At 39.1% G+C, this 22,656-nt stretch overlaps 2 protein-coding genes across 3 annotated transcripts in view; one reads left to right on the top strand and one right to left on the bottom strand.

The window, feature by feature from the left end:
• Window positions 1–2,698: 2,698 nt before the first annotated feature.
• On the top strand, window positions 2,699–8,153 carry CFAP126 (cilia and flagella associated protein 126; the record flags this gene model as incomplete). The annotated part of the gene is made up of 5 exons (XM_081308220.1): window positions 2,699–2,725; window positions 3,857–3,919; window positions 4,093–4,173; window positions 4,631–4,807; window positions 5,343–8,153. 5 exons carry the CDS (start codon window positions 2,699–2,701, stop codon window positions 5,565–5,567), a joined length of 573 nt encoding a protein of 190 aa, XP_081164346.1. The 3' UTR covers window positions 5,568–8,153.
• SDHC (succinate dehydrogenase complex subunit C) overlaps window positions 8,006–22,656 on the bottom strand; it is a 44,443-nt gene continuing 29,792 nt past the window's right edge. For both annotated transcript variants that reach the window (XM_081308313.1, XM_081308314.1), the window contains exons 5-6: window positions 12,775–12,938; window positions 8,006–8,863 (exon numbers count right to left, since the gene is read on the bottom strand). In XM_081308313.1, the coding sequence (XP_081164439.1) occupies window positions 8,759–8,863; window positions 12,775–12,938 (269 nt within the window). In that variant the 3' untranslated portion in view covers window positions 8,006–8,758. The remainder of the gene's footprint in view (window positions 8,864–12,774; window positions 12,939–22,656) is intronic.

The raw sequence follows: 22,656 nt of genomic DNA, 5'->3' as shown, positions 1-22,656 counted from the left end.
CAGGAGGATCTCAAGTTCAAAGCCAGCCTCAGCAACTTAGTGAGTCTCAAAGCAACTTAGTGAGACCCTGTCTGAAAATAAAATTAAAAAGGGCTGGTATGTGGCTCAGTGGTTAAGTGCCTCTGGGTTCAATCCCCATTATTAAAAATAAAACAAAACAAAAAACAGAAAAGTAAGTAGGCACTTATTATGCACTGTCAGAACAAACAAACTGACGTAATATTTTTGAGTGATAATTTTAAGTACCTACTAATAATTTAAATGCACAAAGCTTTGACTTTGCAATGTACTTTTATAAATTAATCTCATATATCTTCATAAAGATACATAGTATATATGACCTTAGAGATATAGGTGTACATATAGTTTTCATTGCAGCAATGTTTGCAACAGCAGATAACTTAAATGGTCACATGTATGGGTCTGAATAAGTGGTGGCATATCACAAGTGGAATACTATACTGTCATAAAACATAGCTCCCAAGATACTCAAAAGCAAATCACAAAGCACTGCAAACAATTTGCTTTCATAATTGTTTGAATGCATAAAATATCTCTGGAAGAAAACACAAAATATTGACAGTAATTGCCTCTGAGGAGCACAACTGGAAGTTGAAGTCAGATGAAGGTTTGTTTTTTCATCAAACATTTTCTTATAAAAATGGGATTCTCGGGCTGGGGATGTGGCTCAAGCGGTAGCGGTAGCGCGCTTGCCTGGCATGCGTGCAGCCCGGGTTCGATCTTCAGCACCACATATAAACAAAGATGTTGGGTCCGCCGAAAACTAAAAAATAAATATTAAAAATTCTTTCTCTCTCTCTCTCTCTTTAAAAAAAAATGGGATTCTTCCCCCATGTACAAGCATATTACTTTTTCAATTAAACAAAAACTAGCAACTTTAGACTCTGCAGAGTTCCCACTAGATGCAGCCTCCTGATCATGAACTTTTCAGTATTTGGAACCATGAGCCAAATAAAAAAAAATTTTTTTTGAATGCTAGGGATCAAAGCCAGAACCTCCTGCATGCTAAGTAAACACTCTACCATTAGGCTATATCCCTACCCCATCCCTCTTTTAAAATTTTATTTTGAGACAGGATTTTGCTAGGTTGCCCAGGCAACCTTTTTTCTTTATAACTTAAAAAACCAAGAACACAGTCATCCCATATCATTATATTCCTATCAGAAAAGCAGGTGAAAACATATCAGCTGAAGACAGAAATTCCAAGAGAAACGATACTTGCTTAACTATCATTGTGACTTTAAAGTCCAAAACGGATACTCTAGAGCAAAGACAGTTTTTGGTCCTTAAATAACTCCCTTCTCTTCCATCACTCTTGAGATTAATGAGAACAACAGGGACTAAAGACTCAAGTCCTTTTTCCAGACTTCACATTATCCAGCTGGTAACTGTCAGAATCTAGGAAACGAGTTATTTTTTACCTTCTCTAAAAGTGTGAGCAATGTTCTTACACTTGAATTGGTTGGGATAAGGACTTTGGGAGAAAGAGAATAAAAGGATGACAATTAATTATCCCTTATAGTGCTTCCCTTGTCTCACTTACCTATTTCTTTGGACAATTTATTTTCAAAGTTGGGAGCAAACACAGAGAATCTTGTGCTCATTAGGCAAGTATTTTATCACTAAGGTATACCCCGCAATCTGGAGATCACTTATTTCTTTTATCTTAACAGCTTATATGTAGACAATTGACAAAGCACAGTTCCACTTCCTCATTAGTTCTCCTAACAACCCAGTAGACGAGTATTTTAAAATCAATCTAGATGAGCCTCAGAGGGTTGGTTGCCTAGTCCTATGGACTTTCTGTCATCATCCCTGCTCAATCTCCCTGAACAAGGCTCCAGATTTTACATTATCCTAGCCATAAGCATCTGTGCTCTTAAGTTCTGTTACTCTAGAGTGACAGAGAGACAAGAGTCATTTAAGGACAACAGACAAGATGTAATTTTCCTTTTGGGAACAAATTTGAGTCAGTCATTTTTTTAGACATTGTTTCTTTGTTATGCAACCTGAGAATATGAAATAGTGGGCCCTATAAACAGTATCTTACCAATATTGAGTACGTACCATGATAGCACATTATCTAGAATGAGTGAGGCACTAGGTTCAATCCTCAGCACACGTTAGTTAATTAATATAATTAATTAATTAATTATTAATGATAATAAAGATATTGTGTTCACAAAAAAAAAAAAACTAGACACATTACTCACTTTATCTCACTTACCTATTAAACTCAGGCCCTTCACCACCACAATAGATATTTAGTGAAGAGAAGCCAGCTGCTTAAGGCCATATAGCTTCTATGTTCCCATGTCAAACAAAGATTCAAACCTCAGTTTCTAGCTCTACAGTCTGTAGTATATTGTGCTACATTGCCCAACAAACACAGCTCTTGGGATTTCATGGTTTGTTAAAGCTTTTAAAAATACTCAACACAACACGGAAGTTCTTAAGCAGGGGTAAGTTATGTTAGAGAGGGGAGGGTGGGAGGTGGGTCTGCTATCCAGCTAATTTTCTCATGTTTACAGTGCCTCACTTCTCTAAGATGAAACTAAGTTTCAGAAAGAAAGATGGGGGCAATGTGAGCCAATGAAGTAACAGGCTGATTGGAAGGTAGTCCAAGAAGGTCTGCCTTCTGAGGTTGCCAGGCAACACATGTAAACAGTACAGGATCATGGCCACCAACTACAGTGCCAATCAGGTAAGTTCTTTCTCCACTTCTCTAACATTAAATTTTGCCTTTCCAGTTCTATCTTTGGCCTGGCTTCTCCCATATGATTCTGATTTTTGAACAGACAGCTGACAGTGGGCTGATTGGGAGGGTCCAGAGATAAGCAAAAGGTGTCTCTGGGTTCAATTTGTAAGACGTAAACCAGAGGTCAGAATTCTTTTCAGTAACAGGTCAGAAAGTAAATATTTTAGGCTTTGCTGCCAAGTAGCAAAGTCAAGAATATTATGTAGTTACAAACAAAGATGTTGTGTCCACCGAAAACTAAAAAATAAATATTAAAATTCTCTCTCGCTCTCTCTCTCTCTCTCTAAAAAAAAAAGAATATTATGTAGCTACTTATATAAGAGAAATACTTCTCTGTAAAATTTTTAGCAAAATTCAAAACATAAAAACTGAGCACATCTTTTTTTTTTCTAATACTAATGAAAAAAGTGGAATTCTTTCAGGGTGAGAAAATATTTTGCTTAATTGGTATTAATAGTGTTCCATTTTGGCAAATCAATTGCAAACATTTATCTAAATCATTCTTAGCTCTCAGGCCATACAAATACAGGTAGTGATGTGGATTTAGCCCATAAGACATAATTCACCAACTCTTGGTCAGCACTGCTCAATAAAAGAGTGGGAGTCACAAATATAATTTCAAATTTTCTAGTAGCTACATGAAAATTAAAATTAATTTCAGTGTTGTAATTTAACCCAATTTAAATCTAAAATATCTGAACATCTAATCAGTATTTTTAAGTTATATTCAGATATTTTATTGTACTATGTCTTCAAAGTCCTTTATATTTAAAAAGCTCTCGATTTGGACTAGTCATATTTCAAGTGCTCAATAGCTACTTGTGGCAAGCCCTTAGTTTTAAAATCTAAAGAACTATGTTTAATGCTGGGCATGATGGCATATGCCTCTAATCCCAGCAATTCAGGAGGGGCCTATTCATCATTTCCTAGGTTTGGGGCTTGTTTTTCTTTTTAAAGTCATGCTGAGGATTGAACCCAGGACCTCCCACATGCGAAACAATCCCTCTCCCGCTAAGCCTATATCAGCCCAAGCTTGGAAACTTTTAACTTGATACGAATTCTCATTTGTCTCTACAGTATGAAAAAGCTTTCTCACCTAAGATTCTGCAGAACTGGTCTCCTGCCAAACCAACAAAAGAGGTATACCATGTTTGTTATGATCCTTTACATTATGCTCTCTGTAATCCTATCACCCCTTTTTAGTCTTCTCTAAACTTCCTGTCCTCTACTCCCCAGACTCTAGTTCAAGCTCCTCAGATATATCCTCCCTCTATTGTACTAATAAGCATTTCTCTCTTCCATCTCTACCCCAGAAAATCTCTTCCCATGAAGGCTACACCCAGATTATCGCCAATGATCGTGGTCATCTGTTGCCTTCAGTGCCCCGTTCCAAGGTGAGATACCCATCTCCATTCTTATCAAGAAAGGTTGAAGAACTGAGGCATAGAACTGGGAGACTGCAGGCACTCTCTTAAGAAATTAAAGTTCAATCTAATTCATGTTTTGAGTATGCCAAACTCCCAGCTAGTTTATCTAATAGGAAAGAGTTGTGCTTAGCATAGGAATCTATAAGCAGATGAATGAACTGTATAAACAAATGTCCTTGGGTGATGATACTTGGGGGACTCTTGATCCTCTTAGCCTAAGGATACAGAATTTAGAAGGAAAATGTTGAAAAAAAAATTCCTAATTGAGGGAGAGGGAAAAGGCAGGGGAGGGATTATGCTTTGAGCCTTGTTTCATTACCATGCATTCCCTAATCAAGAAAGAATGGAGCGAAGACAAACAAAGGTCCTACCAATAGGAATTTACAGGCAGTGAGAAGCCCTGAAGAATCCCTTTTCCTTTTAGGTAAGTCCCTGGGGTACTTTCATGGGCACCTGGCAAATGCCTCAGAAGATACCCCCTGCTCGAGTGACCTTGACTTCCCGAACAACTGCTGGTGCTGCCTCCCTCACTGAATGGATACAGAAAAATCCTGATTTACTCAAGGCCTGTAATGGGTTGCGTCCTGAAATCTTAGGCAAGGTATTTATTCTTCCTACCTAACCTGAAATCCCATCACCTCCAACCTCAAAAAATGTCTATTGTTATGCCAACATTGTCCCAGCAGGGGGAACCCTAACAATTCTATCTTGTCTAGTCCCTAATCACTTTCTGAGGCCTGAAGGGATGAACTGTGCATTTATTACCAGCCTCTCAACATAATAGAAAATAATCTAATCTCAAGGGGAGGTTAGGAGAACCAAATTTTTATTTGAAACCTACCAAGCATGGTGGTGCAGCTACAGGGGAGGCTGAGACAGGAGAACTGCAGTTGAAGTCCTATCTGGGCAATTTAGCAAGACTGTCTCAAAATAAAAATAAAAAGAACTGGGAATGTAGCTCAGTGGTAAAGCACCCATGGGTTCAATCCCTAATGTGTGTGTACACAGACGCACACACAATCAGAAACCCAACTTTCTGCCCATGGTAGGGGAATAAGGGAGTCAGGATTCTGAGGTGGATTGGGAATATTCTGGGCCTCACCAGAAACATGTCTGTTCTATTCTCCTCTCAACAGCCCAATGATCCAGAGAGTCAGAAGAAACTCAGGAAGAAGTCTATCACAAAGACTGTACAACAAGTACCAAATCCAACCATAATTCCAAACTTTATAGCTACCAATCCTAATCCCCCAGATCAACCCCATAGCCCACATCCCTCTGCAGGTCATACTCCAGGTCCCCAAAGCCCAGTTAACTCTCTTAATAGTCCACCTAGAAGTGCAGGTGTGCTGGAACACTGAGAGATAGCTGAGATACAGAAATATACTTAGATTGAGTAAAGTAACCAAAAACACCTAGTCCAAAATGTGGAATAGAGAAATTTAAGACCGGAGTAAAGGCAAATTTAAATAATAAATATTGTTTGTTGAATCTTTTACTGATTTGGATTTTCTCTCTCTCTCTCTCTCTCTCTCTCTCTCTCTTTTTTCCCCCCTTATGGTGCTAGGGATTGAGTCCAGGGCCTCTCATATGCTAAGTAAGGCCTCTACCAAATAGCTACATGCCCAGGCCCAGGCAGTTTGGCTGCCTCATGTAACCCATAATTAGGAAGGTTGAAAGTAGAGGTGAAAAAAATTTACAATGGTTTGGGGTGCAAACATTTCCACAAGACTGAGTTAGTTATACTCAGAAATGACCAAGAGAAAACTGGCTTAATTTTATAGCAAAAGGGAAGACCCTCAAAAAATCCATTCTTGCCCTTTATTTTTCATTCTACTTCAAAATCTGAAGTAAAATATATAGAGTATGTTTGAAGAAGGTGGCAAGGAAAGATATGGAGGGGCTGAGGGTATTATCCCAGTGGCAGAGTGCTTGCCTAACATGTGAGGCCCTGGGTTCACCACAACTAGAAACAACAAAAAAGGGTATAGAAATCCAAAGTAGAAGACATTATCCTTATCTAAGCAAAATTATACAGTTTGGAAACTTAAGTATGGAAATGATTAGAAGACACAAGAAAAATAAAATGAGGGAGCAAGTACAAATTTATGGTTGAGAAACAATCATGATGTCCTACTACTCGACTCTTAAATAACTGGACTGGTGACAAGCCACCAAAAAATTCAAGAAGTAGAGGCTAGGGATGTTGCTTAATGGTAGAGCACTTACCTAGCATGTCCAAGGCTCTGGGTTCTATTCCCAGTATTGAAAAATGAAAGTCAAAAAGCCTCCGATCCATTTTGCAGATTCCAACATGCTTATCATTGACCCTGTTCTGCATCTTCCTGGCTGTTAAATTTAATGCCCTTGCCAATCCTTCCCCAGTTCCAAAGCCAAATCATTCCCTCATGAATACTCGTACCTCACTCAAAGGACAAAGTAGATGCGAGCTGGATTAAGCTGGAGGAAAGCTGCAAGACTTCCCAGAGCAAGGCTAGCAAAAAGGGGAAGTGATCGTTACTTAGAAGACTGGGAACTGGGAGAGAAACTGTTAAGGTAGCAGTTTCCACTGTCTTAAGACCTTCCTATCCAACTGACACCAGTTAGAGGTCACTGTTATTCCTCTCCTACCCTCAGGTTTAACTAGTTGACCAACAAGAGCCATCTCTTTCCAGGCAGTGACAAAAGCTTGCAGTATCAGTTACTTGGAGGCCTAGGTTCCACCATGCGACCAGCGCACTGGTTTCATTAAAGAGGTTCTTGGCATAAAAGTTAGCTAGTGAGATTGAATAAACACACAGACTCAGTTACCTTTTTCTATGACCAGGTCCAAGACGGCTCCCCCTCTGGTTCTCAACTAGAACCACCCAGTAGGGCAGCAAGGGTTACTCAGGGCTAGCAGGAGAGAGAGAGCATGCTAGGGAGTGGCCTTTTATTGGGGAACAAGAAATTCAGGGGAGAATTCCATCCAATGAAGGTTGAGGGGGGCAGCACTCCAAGGTCAGGGTCAGTGATTGGCCCCAGGGTCAGTGGTCAAGTCACACCCCCACACGGACAGGCTCTCACACCAGGAGAGGGTCGGGAAAGCTCTGACACAGTTTAGCCAGAGCGCCTCAGATCCAAACTGGGAGTTGCCCAATCACGTGTAAGAATGGCTCCCCACACCTTTAGGCAGGAGGATCCCAAGTTCAAAAACTAGCCTCAGCAATTTAACAAGGCCCTAAGCAACTTAGCAAGACCCTGTCTCAAAATAAAAAGGGATGGGGATGTGGCTCATTGGTTGAGTGCCCCTGGGTTCGGTCCCTAGTACCAAAAACAAAACAAAACCCCCAAATTTGCAGACTATCAAAATAGTACTTCTGCCAAGGGATTTGGGGGCCTAAAGGCCAGACCTATATGGGTTATAAAAGCATTAAATTTAACCATTATATACATATATGGGGGGGCCCTCAGATTTCAATACCCTCTTGACCCCCTAAATCTTAGGTCATCATCCCTTAGCTGGTCCTATGGTGGGAAAATTTGTTTAACTGTAATATGAGGCATATAATTCTCAATAGGATTTTGGAGCCTTTAATAACCTAAAAGTTCTGCACATGCTTAGCTTCTTTTCCTTTTCTGTGGAGGCTTCTCTGTGATATTTGAATCTCTGGCTAATCAGACTTTCAATCCATGAAAATTTCTAAGTGGTCAGTTGTAGGGTCCCTCCTGGGAAAATTCACTAGTGGGTATAAATGCCTGAGACCTGAGGGAGGTAAAGGAAAAGTAATTTTCTTGGTTTCCTTAGATTTCAAGAGAGTCAGAGATAAAATGAGTGTTTTAATTCAGTTTCAGAAAAAGATAATACATGAACTTGGATTAGAAAACATGACATTAAAAGGTTTGCTTTTCCAGAAATGCAAAAACAAAACAAAACAAAAACCTTCATTGCAGTTGATGATAATTTTCTTCATCTTCCTCTTGCTATATATCTTCTTCCCGAAATATCTACTCCAAGAACCAACTCACCCTCTTTATCTCCATGTAGCTGGGCCTGGATAATTCCCTACTCCTACCTATCTCCTTTCAGTCACACTGTGTGGGTGCTAAAGGCCCTGGGCTCTGACCAATGAACAGAACTGTCCTTTAAGCCAGCAACCCACAGGCAGTGGCACCCAAAGCCTCACCCCCAGTTCCCAGGGCAGAGGCTACAGAGCTGGCATTGTTTCCACTGTCTTGGGAAGAAGGAGCCAAACGCTGACCCTCAGCACAAATCAAAGTCCAACATGGAAAGAGAATAAGGGCTCCTTGGCTCAGAGTAGGCTGTGAGCTGTGGGCAGGAAAAGGGAGTTTTTGCAGCCACTCCATCATTAGAAACAAGGGGAAAACTGGACCTTTTTCTACTATTGTGGTTCTACAAGCTACTCTTCTGAGTTCCAAAGGGATCTGCAAGCACAAAAGGATTTAAACATATTAGGAGAACTTTGTTCACTGGAGATAAGAGTGACTGACAAATAGGAAAGTAAATCAATGTAATAATTTGTAGGAAGATGATGCTGGGATCTTCAGTTCTTCACATGGCTGCCAGCCCCAGAGAGGACAATACAGTAAGAACTAAGACGACCACTCCAGACTGGTAGAGTTGGGTAATCTTCAGGCCTTTTCCTAGGTCCCACATCTGTAGAAAAAGGAAAACAAAATTAAAAAAAAAAAAAAAGTCCCCCCCCCCCCCAGTACCCAAGAACCTGGTCACAGCAACTTTCTCAAAAACAAATTATCTATTGGAATAGGCACCTCCTTTCTGCGTGGGGAAAAGCACTTACATCTTCAGGTTTGACCTTTACGCTTCTCAATATGGTACTTAAAATCCACTTATCCCAATGACAGAAAATCAAGTCCCACTGTGTGGTGATGGTGGTAAAAAGAGTATTCTCTAGAACTGCCACAGAACCTTCATACAAAAGCTTCCCCACAGAACAGATAAACCTTTTTCTCCTGTCAACATATGTAGACCACATAGATCAGTGTTTACTGAACTGTGTTTCTCCACAACTTGTTCTGCATAATGTTGTAAGGCATTATATTGAGTGGGGGGAAGTTCCATGGTCATATAAATCTGACAAACATTTGACTGAAAGACTCTCAATTTATTAATGTGTACCATTAATCTTGAAAAGGGGGATACAATATTCATGTATGGTCAATCACAAAATTCCTTTTTAGAACATCTATCAGAATATTAGTATTTTAAAGAATATCTGGGATCTAAAATACCGTTTTTCAATTTTGTTTTGACTATGACTCCACTAATATCTTCCAAATTGGAACCAGGTAGTAGAACTCTGTGTATAATATACCAAAAGTTCATGAAACAACAAATATTTACCCACACTAATGTGTACTGCATTTTATATTTTCTATTTTGGGTGGTAGTAACTCACTAAATTTTCTACCCACCTAGTTGAAACCACACTTTAAAAAACACTAGTCTAAGTTGGGCACAGTGGCACACTCCTGTAATCCCAATGAGGCAGGAGGATTCAAGTTCAAGGATAGCCTCAACAATTTAGTGAGGCCCTTGGCAATTTAGTGAGCCCCTACTCAAAAGAAAAAAAGACTAGGGATGTGACTCAGTGGTAAAGTGCTCCTGGATTAAATCCCCAGTACCTAAATAAATAAATATATGAGTCTAGATTCTTTTACTCTAGGGATATTAACATATTACACTCTAAATTACTATAAGAGCCCCTGGGGGAAAAAGTAAAAGTTTGCCCACAGTCTGAATTTTATAGACTTGTATAAAATTGATTAAATTGAGGGCTGGGGATGTGGCTCAAGCGGTAGCGTGCTCGCCTGGCATGCGTGCGGCCCGGGTTCGATCCTCAGCACCACATACAAAGATGCTGTGTCCGCCGACAACTAAAAAATAAATGTTAATAAATTTTCTCTCTCTCTCTCTCTCTCTCTCTTTCTCTTTAAAAAAAAAAAAATATCTTTCTTCATTCCCCCATTAGATCTTCCAACAAGGCAAATACCAAGCTCAGAGGCCAAACTCTTTCTTCATTCCCCCATTAGATTTTCCAACAAGGCAAATACCAAGCTCAGAGGCCAAACACTAAACACTGCCATAGGAAATAGTTAAAATGCTGAATCATACTCAGAGCTAGTACTTTTTAGAAGAAAAATTTTAAATTTAAAGGCTTAAGAAAAGCCTTTAGGCCAGGTACAATGGCACATGCCTGTAATCCCAGTGGCTCGGGAGGCTGAGGCAGGAGGACTGCAAGTTCAAAGCCAGCCTCAGCAACTTAGTGAGGCCCTAAGCAATTTAGCGAGACTCTGTCTCAAAATAAAAAAGGGCTGGAGATGTGGCTCAGTGGTTGAGCAACCCTGGGTTTAATTCCCAGTACAAAGAAGAAAAAATTTTAAAAAAGAAAAATGAAAAACCTTTGGGTTCATACATCTCTTACCAAAAAAATTCCTCTCATATGCAGGAACCAGGGCAGAAAAGTCCTGAGTTCGGGAATTCTGTAAAACCTCTCTCCTTGTAACAGTGGTCCACTTTATGCTTTGAATATAGCCCTTGCTGCTCTGCTACTGTAACTTATTTTTAAAATTGTTTCTTTCTCTTCCTCTCACCCTGCTCCTTCCTAATATCTCCCCCTCCCTAATCTCAGGGGAAACAGAATTACCTTTCTTCCCCATCCCTGAGTACATAACCACCATAGGAACAAAGTAATCCAGACTTTGGGGATGGTACCAGAAGATCTCAGAAATGACTATCTCCCAAATGAACAAGTGAATTACAACTCCAGACAGAGAACACATGGAATGCAGCCTTTGAATCACCACTTTAAAAGCCTCCTGTTCCTGGTGATGGGCAGAATCAGCCTTTGGGACAGGAGTCCCCTATGTTTCTCCTTTGCTAGCAAAGCAATAGACCTTTTTCCTTTTTCTCAAAACTGTGTCCTCATTACTGGATTGGTATCAGACACAAGAACTGAGCTTTTGGCAACATCCCTTCCCTCTCCTTCTCACCAGAATGTGGATGGAGGAAGCTGATCAGGGATTTTCTTTAGAGAGCTTTGTTCCTTGGAATAAGAAGTCATTAATGGAAATGCCCTTCCTCCCCACTAACTTTCCCTCAGGGAAGTGAAAAGTCATTTTAAATCAAACCAAGCACTACCCTAGGGAACAGTTAATAGATACATTTAATTTAATAGGTCATTAAGTCTGTTTTATTTATTTTTTTTTCTTTTATTCCATTGAACCACCTATAGGACATCTGACAAGTGCTGCATCTCTCTAAGACTCTAATGTGGAAGGCAAAAGCATCTACCTGACACTTGGCTCAGGTTTAAATGTAATGGAAAACCAGATTTTTTATTGTTTTGTGGTACTATGGAATGGACCCAGGTCTTTCTACAACTGAGCATTACATCCCTAGTTGTTTTTATTTTTTATTTTGACATAGGGACTTGCTAAATTGTACAGGTTGGCTTTGAACTTGCAATCCTTCTGCCTTGGCCTCCAGAGGAGATGGAATTACAGGTGAAAAGAAAATTTTAATTGTCTTTTTAGGGAAGGATACAAGACTAGGAGTAGGGAGACTGACTTAAAAAGCTTAATTCCTATATTTATTGATTATTTGGGGCATTGGGCATTGATTGGGGTTCTCTACTACTGAGCTAGATTCCCAGTACTTTCTTTTTTTTTTTATTTTGAGATAGGGTCTTGCAAAGTTGCTGAGGCTGGCCTCAAACTTGGGATCCTTCTGCTTCAACTCCCTAAATTGCTGCTGGGATTACCGGTGTGCACCACTGCACCCAACCCTCTTCATTATCTTCATGAGAAGGACAGAAACACCTGTTCTGAATTGGCACCAAGGCCATATAGGAGGCAACAGGAACAGTCTACAGTCCACTAATAAAAGATTCTTAAACCCAAGATAAAAATCTGGGATCCATGGCACCCAGTTTCTGTTAAAGTTGCCCCATTCTCTATAATCACTCAAAAGCAACAAAAAAGGTTAATATAATTTAATGTCAAGCTAACAAAAGCTAATATAAAAAGACTTGTCACTTTGTGTTGACAGGAATGGTAAACTGAAAGCAGCAACCATGTTCACTTAACTTATAATTGACATCCCCAGTATTTTTAACAGTGCTTGGCACCTAACAGGTACCAATTCATATTTATATAATAAATATGCTCCTATGCCAGATGAATGATTTGGCTTCAGGAGTTTCTTTTAATTATATTTTTCTTAAAACTGGAAGAATTCATACTGACAGCCTGCGAGTTCCTGCCTGGACTATACCTGATAAGGAATGCCGAGGAGGTCTTATTTAACTTTCCCCCAGAGGACCTTGAGTGAAGGTCCAGCACAACTAACCTTAAGAATAGAACTGAGGGTTTAAAGTATTGCTCAGTTGGTACCGCATGTATGCTTAGAATGTGTGAGGCTCTACGTTCAAGCCCCAACGTCAAAAAAGAAAAGAAAGAAGAAGAGCACTAAACTCAACAATGAGGATCCTCTCAGCCTCCCCACTCCCATCACTCAGAAAACAAGCAAATCCATAATCAACTTACCAGGTGTCGAATTCCATTCCAGGTGTGATACATGAGAGGGAAAACAAGTGCAAATTTAGCTGTGTGGATCAGTGATGGTCCCAGACCCAGGGATTTCACAAATTCCAAATATGACTCGAAGTTTCCAGGGAGCAACAGGGCTGACAAGCCAAAGAGGTAGACCCCTAAGAAGAAACAAAGAGCCCATCACAACTGCATACCAGTTACAAGTAACATAATGTGTAAAACAGGGTACCATGAAAGCTCCTGGAACCTTATACAATTCTGAAATACATGTTCAAGTTTACAGTGGCAGATTGGTTAAGATGCAACCTGATGGTAATCTCAATACAAAGTTTTCTTTTTAATCTGTGTATTTGGTACTAGGGATTGAACCCAGGGCACTCTTCCACTGAGCTACAAACCCAGCCTTTTTTTATTTCATTTTGAGAGAGGGTCTTGCTAAATTGCCCAGGCAGGCCTCAAACTTGAGATTCTCCTGCCTCAGCCTTGGATATTGGTACAGGCCACTATGCCTAGCACATTGCAGTATGTTTAGTAGATTATTCCTCCTTTCAACATCCTGCTTTATAACAACCTTTCCTGACAGAAGTAGTCCTCTTGCTGTATCATCATGTCAGTAAGAAAGACAGTGTATTTTCTCCAAGGAAAGGAGCAAAAAAAAAAAAAAAATATATAGTGACTTGGGAGGCTGAGGCAGGGGGACCATGAGTTTGAGGCCAGCCTCAGCAATTTAGCAGGACCCTGTCTCAAAATTAAAAATTAAAAGAGCTGGGGATATAACTCAGTGATAAAACACCCCTGGGTTCAATCCCTAGTACTATTAAACTTTTTTTAACTCAAAACGGATCATAAACCTAATTGTTATATAATTAAAATATAAAACTCCTGCAAACCATATGTCTGATGAGAAACTTTTTTTAAATGTACAGACATTTATCAGATGGTATTCTTTTTTATTTTGTACTGGGAATTGAACCCAGGGGTGCTTTATCACTATATCCTCAACCTTTTTTATTTTTTATTTTGAGACAGGGTCTTGCTAAGTTGCTTAGAGGCTGGCTAAATTGTTGAAGCTGGCTTCAAACTGGTGATCCCCCTGCCTGAGTTTCCTGAATTGCTGGAGATTACAAGCATGTGTCACTGCGCCCAGATATTTGGTGGTATTCTTGAGACCAATACTTGGAAGGAAAAGAAGCAGGATTTGGCAAATTTAATAATTAAAAATAATTTAATTGGACCTTTATCCAGAATATATAAAGAACTCTTTTTTCTTTTTTGGTACTGGGGATTGAACCCAGAGGGGCTTTACCACTGAGCCACATCCCTAGTCCTTTTTATTTTTTGAGACAGCAGCTCATTAATTTGCTTAGGGCCTCACTAAGTTACTGAGGCTGGCCTTGAATTTGCAATCCTCCTGAGTCAGCCTCCTGAGTTGCTGGCATTACAGATGTGCACCACTGTGCTGGGCTTAGAAACCCAAGCATTTATTTATTTATTTTGCAGTGCTGTGGATTGAGCCCAGGGCTTCACAAATGCAAGGCAAGCTCTCTACCACTGAGCTACACACACACAAAACAAAAATCCTGAGGCAGGAGTACTTCAAGGTCAAAGCCAGCCTCAGCAACTTAACAAGACCCTAAGCAACTTAGCAAGAACTTGACTCGAAATAAAATATAAAAAGGGCTGGGGGTGTAGCCCAGTGGTAAAGTGCCCCTGGGTTCAATCCCTAGTGCCTAAATAAATAAATAAGAAAACGCTCCAAATGACTATTAATTAATGGATGTGTAAATTAAACATGATGTCAATGCCACAGAATATTATTCACCAATAAAAAGAAATAAACCTAATTGTTTATTTATCACTCCTGAAGGATGCGGTAAGGAGTGACTGCTAATGGATAATGAAGTTTCTTTCAGGAGTAATAAAAATATCCTAAAATTAATTTGTAGTACAACTCTGTGAATGTATAAAAAACACTTAATTATACATTTTAAATATGTAATTGTTATGTGGTCTGCATAAAGCTCCACAAAGCTGTTAAAAGAAATAATCTCTTAGTTCCTATCCTTACATATTTTCCTCAGCAACTACAGAATGATTCTAAACAGTAGGATGAAAGGGCACACCTGCTGAAAATATATAGGGTTATTTTAATAAGTATTTACTGCTCCATTTCCACTCAAGGCCAAACAGTGGTTAGAATCATAACAATTCAACTACCAGGAACCATCTCTCTTTTTTTTTTTTTTTTAATATTTTTTAGTTGTAGATGGACACAATACCTTTATTTTATTTATTTTTATGTGGTGCTGAAGATCAAACCCAGTACCTCACACGTGTGAGGCAAGTGCTCTACCACTGAGCCATAACTCCAGCCCAGGAGGAACCTTCTGATATTAATGCTATTGATATTGTTGTGCCAACTCCAAGTCTTAAGAGAACTTGAAACATTCATAAATGGTAGGAAATGGAAAGCAGGACACAGAGAGTATGATTTTTAGAGGCTTGTTCTATTTTCACATGTAGCAGACACGTTCTCTTTTATGTCTTTGACATTTTTGTGGGGGGTACCAGAGACTGAACTCAGGGGCATTCAACCACTGAGCCGCAGCCACAGTCCTTTTTGGTATTTTATTTAGAGACAGGGTCTCACTGAGTTGATTAGTGCCTCGATTTTGCTGAGGCTAGCTTTGAACTTGTGATCCTCCTGCCTTAGTCTCCCGAGCCTCTGGGATTACAGGTGTTTGCCATCATGCCTGACTCATTGACACTTATTGAGGGCATACTATGTGCTAAATTTGTGAAAGGAAAACCAAGCCCTCATCTCTGACCTTAAGAAGCTTACAGTCTAGTAGATATATTTAAATACATCAACCTACAGTACAGAGAGATAAGCACTATAACAAAGGTATATGTGTGCACAGCATGTTATGAAATAAAAAGTAAAAGAATCAAAATCCATCTAGTAGGAGGGGGAGAATATCAGTATCTCCAAAGGCTTTTTCTCAGAGATTTACTCAAGCTAAGTTTTGAGGAAAAAATAGAAAGCTGGTAATCGGGGAGAGGCAGGATATGATGTTCAATCATAAAGGTCCTTATGAGCTAAACTACAGAGTCTAAGTAGTCTTTTTGGTCAAGGATAACAAATAGATTTCATCTTGGTGCCAGAGTTCATCTCAGTTCCAATTTCTATCAATTAGCAATATCTGTCTAGAGTACAACAGTAAGAAGGCTTCTTAGGCCATATCATAGATAGAAAAACCTGCCATGGCCTCAGTAAGAGGGAGAGTTACTTGAGGCAAATATTACCATAACTAATGGAACTGGAGAGTCATTAAGCTGGAGAATGATATGGTCAGAGAGGTCCTTTAAAAAGATAAACGTGACATCAATGGGGGATAAATCAAAGGAGAGAAATAAGGTAGGAATTTTGAATAGAAAACCATGTCAATTCTAAGTCTTAGTTGATAAAGCTTAAATAGTTTAAATGGACCAAAAAAAAAAAAAAAAAAACAGCTAAAAAAAGACTTAAAGGACTGCAGAAAGCCATCTGTGAAATACATGAGGATCTTCTCTGGGCATGGTAACCAGGAGAGATAGACCTGGCACTAGAAACCTTCCATGGCTCTCTGATGTCAATAGATTGCCCAATGCACATGACCATTCCCTCCACTCTGCTGGGACAGTTCCTCATAGTAGTTCGGGAGATGGGCATAACCCATTAGGAACTGAACAGCCCACTTTTAACCTTTTTTGGAAAAGGACATTCTATAGAATATCTTTGATGTTCCCCCATATAAATAAAGCAGGCGCACGCATGATCCATTTGATCTAGAAGCTCCATCAGTCTCATCAGCTTGTCTGTTCTGCCTCCACGTTTGAAACTACTTTCTGTGTCCTGTGTTTTTTTTTCCCATTCTATTTCTCTTAGTTTTAATTTGTCAGCCAGCCCATTGCACCAAGGGGAAACTGCCGACAAAAAATGCAGGTTGTTTTTTAGTTAAGTTCACTTCAGTAGTCTTTTTAAAATAAATTTTAAAAAATTTAGTTGTAGATGGACACAATACCTTTATTTTATTTATTTATGTGTTGCCGATGATCAAACACAGTGCCCCATGCATGAAAGGCAAGAGCTCTACCACTGAGCCATAACCCCAGCCCTCACCTCAGTAGTTTTGATATGCTTGGGGCTTGATATTGATTTGGGGAGGAGGGGGAAGATAGGTTCGTTTTAAAGTATGTTTATATACCAGGTGCTTAAGAAACATAAAAGTGAAGATGTTCAATAAGCAGCTAAAGGTCTAAAGCTAGCTGAGTTTTGATTTAAAAATATGAATTTGGGGATCATTTGCATGTAAGTGATAAGTGAAGTTTTAAAGTGTGGAAGGGGTAATTCAGGGAAAGTAGAGTTAAAAGAAAAATAGGCAGCCGGGCATGGTGACACACACCTGTAATCCCAGAGACTCAAGAGGCCAAGGCAAGAGAATCCCAAGTTCAAGGCCAGCCTTAGCAATTAGTGAGACCCTGTGTGCAGAAAGTGGTGACTTGGAATATGGTCTTTGTCTTCTTTGGAGCTGTGGCTGTACTTTTCTCTGGGAACTTTCTGTGTAAAGGTGCAGGACAAGATTGCCCAGGAGCTATGGTAATGAAGCCCTGCCTGAGGAAGTTTTGGGTACTGAATAATAACATTCTTGACCTTGAGCTCAGAAACAGCTGCTAGGGATACAGAATTCTGAACATAACAAGATAACCAGCATATCTTGCAAGTGGGGCAAACTTCAACCCGCTTGCTTTGCAGAAACTCTGGACAATGGGCTTCCTGGGTGCAGCAGGATAATAACAGGATGTTCCTAGCATTGCAACAGTAGAATAGCTACAATAATGTTTCTAGGTCTGTAACTTTTTAGTGTATAAAGAAACCCCTATGGTTTTAACTTCCTGATTATGAGACCCTATATAATAAACATGCTGAGCTAGCTCCGGGTCACTGGGTCACTGTTCCTCCATCAGAGGTCAGTATTCCACCTGGTTCCAGCTTTCTCTCTGTGTTTGTGTGTCTCTTAATCCCCCATCGCCTCTTGCTGATTTCTAGGGTTCAGCAGTGCAAGTTGCAGCAATACTGTCTCAAAATAAATTTATTTATTTATTTTTTTTAAAGCTGGAGCTATGGCTCAGTGGTACAATATCCCTGGGTTCAATCCCCACTTCCACAAAAAAACAAAAACAATACTGGCACTGGCACTGGCAAAAAAAAAAAAAAAAAAAATTAAACCAGCGGAACAAAAAAACAGAGCCGAGAAATGAATCCATGAATATCCATGGATGTCTGAGGTCAACTATGATTTTTGACAAAGATGCCAAGAGTACATCATAGGAAAACAATAGTCTCTTCTTTAGTGTATATGTGAGAAGGGAGTGGTACTAGAGCCCAGGGGTGCTTTACCACTGACCTACACCCTCAACCTTTTTTTTTTTCTTTTTTTAAATAATTTTTTAGGACAGCATCTCATTGAATTGCTGAGGCTGGTCTTGAATTTCTGATCCTCCTGCCTCAATCTAGCAAGTCACTGGGATTACAGGGGCGTGCCACCACACCTGGCTAAAAATAGTTTCTTCTTGGGAAAACTGGCTATCTACATGCAGAAGAGTAAAACTGACCCCTATATCACACCATATACAAAAATTAACTAATAATTATACCAAGCTAAAAAGCTTCTGCACGCAAAGGAAATAACAGTGTGAAAAGATAACTTATGGGGACTGAGAGAAAATATTTACAAGCCATACATTTGATAAGATTAATATTCAAAATATAAGGAACTCAAACAACTTAATAGCAAAACCCAAAAAACCCAATTTAAAAAATGGCCAAGGGGCTGGGGATGTGGCTCAAGTGGTAGCGCGCTCGCCTGGCATGCGTGTGGCCCGGGTTCGATCCTCAGCACCACATACAAACAAAGATGTTGTGTCCGCCAAATACTAAAAAAAAAATAAATATTAAAAAAATTCTCTCTCTCCCTCTCTCTCACTCTTTAAAAAAAAAAAGAAAAGAAAAAAAACAGCCACTTAAAAAAAAAAAAAGATCATATTTAAAAAAAAAAAAAAATGGCCAAGAATCTTGAATATATATTTTTCAAAAGAAGACATACAAAATGGCTAACAGATACATGCAAAACTGTTCCACATTGTTAATCATTAAGGAAATGCAAATCAGTCACACGGTCAGAACAGCTACTGGCAAAAAAGAGGAAAGAAAAGTTTCTCAAGGATGTGGAGAAGAGGGAACCCTTGTACACTATTGGAAGGAATGCAAATTGCATAGCCATTATGCAAAACTGCTTGGCAGTTCTTCAAAAAACTAAAAATAAAAATTTCATATGACCTAGCAATCCTACTTCTGAGTATTTATTTACCCCAAAGATTTTAAATCAGTTTTTTAAAGAAATGTCTGCACTCCATTGTTTACTGCAGCACTATTTACAATTGTCAAGTAATGAAATCAAACTAAGTATCCATCAACAGGTAAATGGTTAAAGATGAATGATTAAAGAAAACATTTCTCTCTCTCTCTCTCTCTCTCTCTCTCTCTCTCTCTCTCTCACACACACACACACACACACACACACACACACACATTGGAATACTACTCAGCCTTCAAAAAGAAAATTCTATAATTTGTGACATGGATGGAACTGGAGAATATTAAACTAAATAAAATAAGCCAGGCATAGAAAGACAAATGGTGTGTATTCTCATTGATTTGTGTAAAATAATCAAACTCAAAAGAAGCAGATAGTAAAATGGTGGTTATAGAGACTGGGTTGTAAGGGGAGTGGGGTCATGATGGTCAAAGGATACAGAATCTCAGAAGGAATAGTTTTTATTTTTTATTTTTCAGCTTTATTGCAAACGTGTTCAATAAAAAATAATAATAATAGTGTATTGTATTGTACATCTCAAAACTGCTAAAAAAGTAAAAAAAAAAAAAAAAAAAAAAAGCCAAAATCTTATCAAGGAAATTTAGGTGAACTCCAGGTGATATGCTTGGAATTGTAAAAATTTTTTTTTCCTTCTTTTGGTACCAGGGATTAAACCCAAGACACTTAACCACTAAGCCACATACATCCCCAGCCGCCCTGCTCCTTTTTTATTTTTTTGGTACTGGGAATTGAACTCAGTGGCACTCAACCACTGAGCCACATCCCAGCCCTATTTTGTATTTAGAGACAGGGTCTCAACATGCTTGACCACTGTAGTTTGGGTCACAACTCTGTGGGGAGCCATTCTGACACGTGATTGGGTGACTCCCGTTAAGGGCCTGAGGCGCTCTGGCTGTGTCGAAGCTTTCCCGACGCTTTCCTGATGAGAGAGCCCATCCGTGTGGGGGTGTGCGTGACCACTGACCCCGGAGACCCAATCACTGACCCTGACCTTGGAGTGCAGCTCCCCCTCAACCTTCATTGGATGGAATTCTCCCCTAAATCTCTTGTCCCCCAAATAAAAGGCTGCTCCCAGGCGTGTTCGCTCTCTCTCTCTCCTGCTAGCCCAGAGTAATCCTCGCTGCCCTGCTGGGCGGCTGGAGGCGGGAACCAGGGAGGCGAGCCCTCTCGGACCTAGCAATGTAAAATAAGGTACTGGTTTGTGTGTTTTATTTCGATCTCTTCTAACTAACTTAATGCCTAGAACCTCATTAATGAAACCACTGCGCAGGCCGCGTGGTAGACAACTCTTTTCCTGTTTTTGTCTATTTAAACATTTAAATAACCTACCCTCATTAAAATATAAGAATATTTCATCTTTCTACTCTTGACTGGAATATCCAGTATATTAGGTCTGAATTTCTGCATAACAATAATCAGCTGAAGATATACATATATCAATGTATATCTCAGGAACCCTGACAGAACCCTCAATACTCATTAATGTGTCCCCAACATTGAACTAGATGTCGATTATCTCTGTACTCAGAATTTTTTGTTTTAGGAAGGAAAAAAGGTACAATTTTTCTTATGGTTGTGTCTCTATAAAAAGTAGAACAGCTATGTATTTCACTTGATTACTCATCTGCTTTACTCATTTAAGTTACCTGCTTAGCCTTTGTAGATTGTGAGATTTCAAAGTCATGCTTTTGCATTTTTCTAACAAAACCAAATCCCAGAAACATTAGCCCTAAGAGTTTTATTTTGCTCTAGCTTTGTCTTAGATACACTAACGTAATCTTATGTATATCACATATTTTTCTCCTCTTCCCTACAACAAGGTCCTACTAATCTTGGCAAAGTTTGGGAGATTGAGAAAGAATTCTGCCTCCCCTACTACCTATGCTTAAGCTCACTTAACTTTTCAAAATCTAAATTCTCATTTATAAAATGGAAATAGTATCTGTTGTAACAATTTTTTGGAAGTGAAATGAAAGTGCTGGTAAAAGTAAAAAGACTAAGCACTCTTAAGATACTATTATTTTCTCTTCTGTTTCTTGCTCCAATTCTACCAACTATATCTCTGTCCTTAATCTAATTCTTCTGGAAGCCTGAGATCAATATTCAAACCATTCAAAAGCTTCAAAAACGTCTCTTGATCAAGGAGCTCAGTTTCAGGATAAAATATTGATTAATTTCTAAGCAACAGACACCAGTGCACTAACACCAACCAAATGTATTTGTTACTCCCAATCTGATGTCTGTAAAAGAATACTCACTTTTCCATAACTGCAAATATGCACATTATGGTTCCAGTGTTGTGATTTTATGAACTCTGGAAGACTATCTCCCTATGTAGGGAAAAAAGGATGGAAATTATAAGGTCTGACAGGGCTATATTACATTAGTAAGTAATTATAGATATTTGTGAATATACGTAAATATATTTCCACATATGTGTAAAAATATTTCCATTTATGTGAATTTTTTCTCCTAGTGCTGGGGATCAAACCTAGGTCCTCACACATGCTAAACAAGTGCTTTAACAGTGAGCTACATCCTCAGGCCTTTTTATTTTATTTTGAGACAAGGTCTCACTAACTTGCTAATGCTGGTCTTGAACTTGATATCCTCCTGCCTCAGTCTCTGGAATGGCTGGAATTACAGGCTTGTACCACCACTTCTGGCTATGTATATATTTTTCAAATGATTATAAATTGGTAGGACCAGGTGTTTGGATATAACCACTTAGTAAACAAAACTGATACTTCTTTTGACTTAAAAAATTACAGAAGACACAAGGGTACCATAAAGTGAGATAATTTGAGAAGGTTTAGGAAGACATTATGACCCAATGGAGTTTTGTCTTTGATAGTCTGGGTAAATAGGAAGCTAGAAGATTGAAGGAGCAACTCCACTATTCTTTGATTTTCAGTACCAATACAAAGTTTAGAAACTTCAAATGCCACTTACATTGCTTAGACAGCAGAGCAAACTCAGCCCTGATCTATGTACTAAATGGTACAGCAGGCTAAGAGCCAAGGCCCAGGAATGACCCTCTGAGCAATACCCCTAGAATATGAGGCTGTGATATGGCTACCTTATCACAGGAAATACTACCTTCTTTCACATAATCTGCCACAGCCAAACCCAATGAAAATCCTGAGATGGGAATAACAGTGTCTTTAGCTTTTGCTTTTCCCATGAATCAAATTATATTGATTATCTCTCGCCATGCACAAAAGTTAACTCAAAATGGATCAAGGAGCTTGATATCAAATCAGAGACTCTGCGTCTGATAGAAGAAAAAGTTGGCTCCGATCTACATATTGTGGGGTCGGGCTCCAAATTCCTTAATAGGACACCCATAGCACAAGAGTTAATAACAAGAATCAACAAATGGGACTTACTTAAACTAAAAAGTTTTTTCTCAGCAACAGAAACAATAAGAGAGGTAAAT

The sequence above is a fragment of the Spermophilus citellus genome (genome assembly GCF_964194105.1).
Source record: "Spermophilus citellus genome assembly, chromosome: 9".
NCBI classification, from domain to species: domain Eukaryota; kingdom Metazoa; phylum Chordata; class Mammalia; order Rodentia; family Sciuridae; genus Spermophilus; species Spermophilus citellus.
This window is presented reverse-complemented; position numbering and strand designations above follow the sequence as displayed.